Source organism: Leiobunum rupestre, chromosome 1 (assembly GCF_980474605.1).
Source record: "Leiobunum rupestre chromosome 1, qqLeiRupe1.1.hap1, whole genome shotgun sequence".
NCBI lineage: Eukaryota > Metazoa > Arthropoda > Arachnida > Opiliones > Sclerosomatidae > Leiobunum > Leiobunum rupestre.
The window spans coordinates 44,370,401-44,373,681 of record NC_143384.1 but is presented as its reverse complement, the minus strand read 5'-3'; the positions used below and the strand labels follow the sequence as shown (position 1 = coordinate 44,373,681).

Here is a 3,281-nt window from a genome sequence, read left to right as displayed (position 1 = left end):
TTGGATATACTTATCATTTTACTCCTTTTGGAGAGCTAATTAAGATCGAGGGGCTAGTCACTCCGCGTAATGGGTGTACATTGTACAAGCCCGTACCTTTGACTGTACTAATGAGATAATGAGTACGCGTAATCGGTGTACAGACCATCTGACAGACTTGGTTAGTCCCACGGCTTAAATTGCCCGTCCTCTCATTTTATTCTTTTTGAAAGCTGAAATTTTACCGCTCCTTTACCTGAATTTCTTTAGCTTTAACCAAACATTTTCGCTCTAGGAGTTTTAAAATTTTGATCTTGTTTCTACTATAATGGCTAGTAATTAATATAAATACTTACCAATTCACATGCTCTTGAAAAGTTGTGTTGAGGTGCTTGAAATACAGGGTGTTACGGATAAGAGTACCGAAACTTTCTATATGCATTCTATGGGTCTCTATGAGTAAAAAATGTTCAATAAACAGGGTTCCTAAAGTACTTCGTTTCAGAGATATGGGCTCCCAAAAAGGAGGCAAAAGTTCATCAATGTACTTTTAGAAGTAAAATGAGTTTGAAGAGAAATACAAGCCATTTTAATTTATTGATGCGATTTTAATTATTTTATCTAAAAATACAAATGTCATAAAAATTCTAAAGGAATGGTTTTAAAATTGTCTAATATTGGGGCTAGTGTTGTTAATTTTCCGGAAAATTTTCCGAATTACGGTCTAAATCGCATTTGGGCTTGGTTCCGTTGAATTGGTCTAAATCGCATTTGGGCTTGGTTCCGTTGAATTGGTCTAAATCGCATTTGGGCTTGGTTCCGTTGAATTGGTCTAAATCGCATTTGGGCCTGGTTCCGTTGAATTGGTCTAAATCGCATTTGGGCTTGGTTCCGTTGAATTGGTCTAAATCGCATTTGGGCTTGGTTCCGTTGAATTGGTCTAAATCGGATTTGGGCTTGGTTCCGTTGAATTGGTCTAAATCGGATTTGGGCTTGGTTCCGTTGAATTGGTCTAAATCGGATTTGGGCTTGGTTCCGTTGAATTGGTCTAAATCGGATTTGGGCTTGGTTCCGTTGAATTGGTCTAAATCGGATTTTTGCTTGGTTCCGTTGAATTGGTCTAAATCGCATTTGGGCTTGGTTCCGTTGAATTGGTCTAAATCGCATTTGGGCTTGGTTCCATATACTGTGTCTAATACAGATACAGGCTGGGTTCCATTTTGTGTGTCTGATGGGTCCTTTATTCCTTTATCTTCGATTTTAATGCCCGCTATAACGTTTTCCATCTTTTGGATTCCTTCCCGGAAAAGAGCCTCCGCTTCTTGGCTAATCAGCTCGCTAAGTTTGTCCACTTCTTCGGACAATCGCTTGGTCTCTTCTGGGTCGTTGCTGGACTGCATCTTCTCTTTGAGCGCGTCTTTGTCTCTTTGTAATTTTCTGGCATATTCCACACGATCATATTCCGCATTAGTGGCTCCAGCGGGCTCAGACACGGTCTTGCTTTTTTCCATTTCCGACTCTGAAGAAGTTAGGCCTGTTTTAGCCTTCGTCTTCAATTTCTCTCTAACTTCTCCGGATTGGATGACGTCTATTTCATCAGGAATCTGAGTCATAATTTGCGATTCGGAGTCGTTATCCTCTGTTACATTCGTAATAACGTTATCCTGAGACTGGGCTGCAGACTCGGAGATGGTTTTGCCTTCTTTGATTTCAGACTCTGAAGTAATAACGTCTGGCTCAGTCCAAAACTTTAAAGTTTGTCTATCTTCATGGGCGTTATCCTTAGACTGGGATTCAACCACTGCGTAAGGAAACCGAGCCATATCTTGATTTTCAACATCAACATCATTTTCTTTCAACGCATTCTTTCTCTGATTTCTTCTAGCTTTCTTTGCTTTAGCTTTCGCCTTGGCTTTGTTCGACGCATCATGTCGGTGCATCATGTCGACCAAATGCATATGCCCACCTCTACGAGCTACCTCCAATGATGTAGACCCTTTCAAACTGGCTTGATGAGGATCAGCATTATATTGAAGTGAAAGCCGAACCAAATCCGTATTTCCACTCCGACAAAATACGTGTAACGGTGTGAATCCGCCGTCGTCAATCGCATTCACTTTAGCGCCATTCTCCAACAACATTTTCGCCACTGCAACGGTTGTTGTTAAGTGCAACGGAGTCATACAGTCGCCATTCTTCGAATTAGGATCGGCTCCGGCTTTCAATAACAGCTGAACGATGTCGTCGTGACGCTGCCGAATGGCGGCGAAGAGAGGTGTGCATTTGAATTTATTCGGAACGTTAACACTCGCGCCGTGACATAACAAAATATCGACAACTGCAAGATGGCCCTCTAGCGCCGCCACGTGAAGCGCAGTGTAGTTAGTCTTGTCCGGTTGATCAACGTTCGCTCCCTTCTCCAACAGTAAGCGGATGACCTCTAGATGACCTTCGTAAGATGCCCCAATGAGAGCCGTCGAGCCCGATTTGGAAGCTTTGTTTAAGTCGGCTTTTTCGAGCAATAACGCAACAGCTTCGTGGTTACCAACATTAGACGCGACATGGATAGCGCATATTCCTGCATAGCCAGCCATATTGACATCAGCCCCTTTTTCCAACAGCATTTTCACCATTTCCACAGGTCCAGTCTTACACGCCAAGGCTAACGGCAGAGTCGGGACATTTTGCTCTCCTGGGCGTCGAAAATTGGGGTCAGCGCCTGCCTCCAGCAGCGTCTGACACACGACCAAATTGGAGCTCTCCACGGCGAAAAATAACGGCGTTTGTTCGGCGAAGATTCCTCCATTGACGTCGGCTCCAGAATTCAAAAGCGTTCGTACATTCTTATTATCTCCTCTCCTCACCGCATAGATTAAAGCTCTTGTTTTCCAAGCAAGTTCCATAGCTACAATTGGAATCCAATCTCGATAACGAAGACAGCTTTCTTGTATTCCTAAAGATAAATATTCAAATTCAGAGAATTAATTTCAAGCAAAACCACTGCAATGAAAGAAAACTACCGTATTCGCCTCGCGAGGGATTCCACTCCAGTGAATCGAATCAATTGACGGCGTTCAACGCTGCGACGTGACGGTCGAGGTTTTCCCTTTTTTTGGAGTAAACTTTCGCCGTTCCAATAGCTGGTGTTTCCCCCGAAGTTCCCTCATTAAAATATATATATATATATATTTTTAACGTTTTGTTACTAAAATATCTTCTTTAAGTTAATATTAAATTGATTACTTTTCGTATAAAAATCTCCACTACGTATTTGTGACTTCCAAGAAAGCAAAGTAATTGTT

The 3,281-nt window shown here is 42.2% G+C and overlaps 1 protein-coding gene across 2 annotated transcripts; it reads right to left on the bottom strand.

Moving 5' to 3' along the window:
* Positions 1-634: 634 nt before the first annotated feature.
* LOC149963048 (uncharacterized) lies at positions 635-3,281 on the bottom strand. Of its 2 annotated transcripts, none has more exons than XM_090180357.1 (2): positions 3,000-3,281; positions 635-2,932 (listed from the first exon to the last, which is right to left on the bottom strand). In XM_090180357.1, exon 2 carries the CDS (start codon positions 2,880-2,882, stop codon positions 672-674), a length of 2,211 nt encoding a protein of 736 aa, XP_090036483.1. In that variant the 5' UTR covers positions 2,883-2,932; positions 3,000-3,281; the 3' UTR covers positions 635-671. The 2 variants fall into 2 exon arrangements, with proteins under 2 accessions (XP_090036483.1, XP_090036484.1); XM_090180358.1 differs by lacking the exon at positions 3,000-3,281 and having other exon boundaries at positions 635-2,712; positions 2,811-2,928.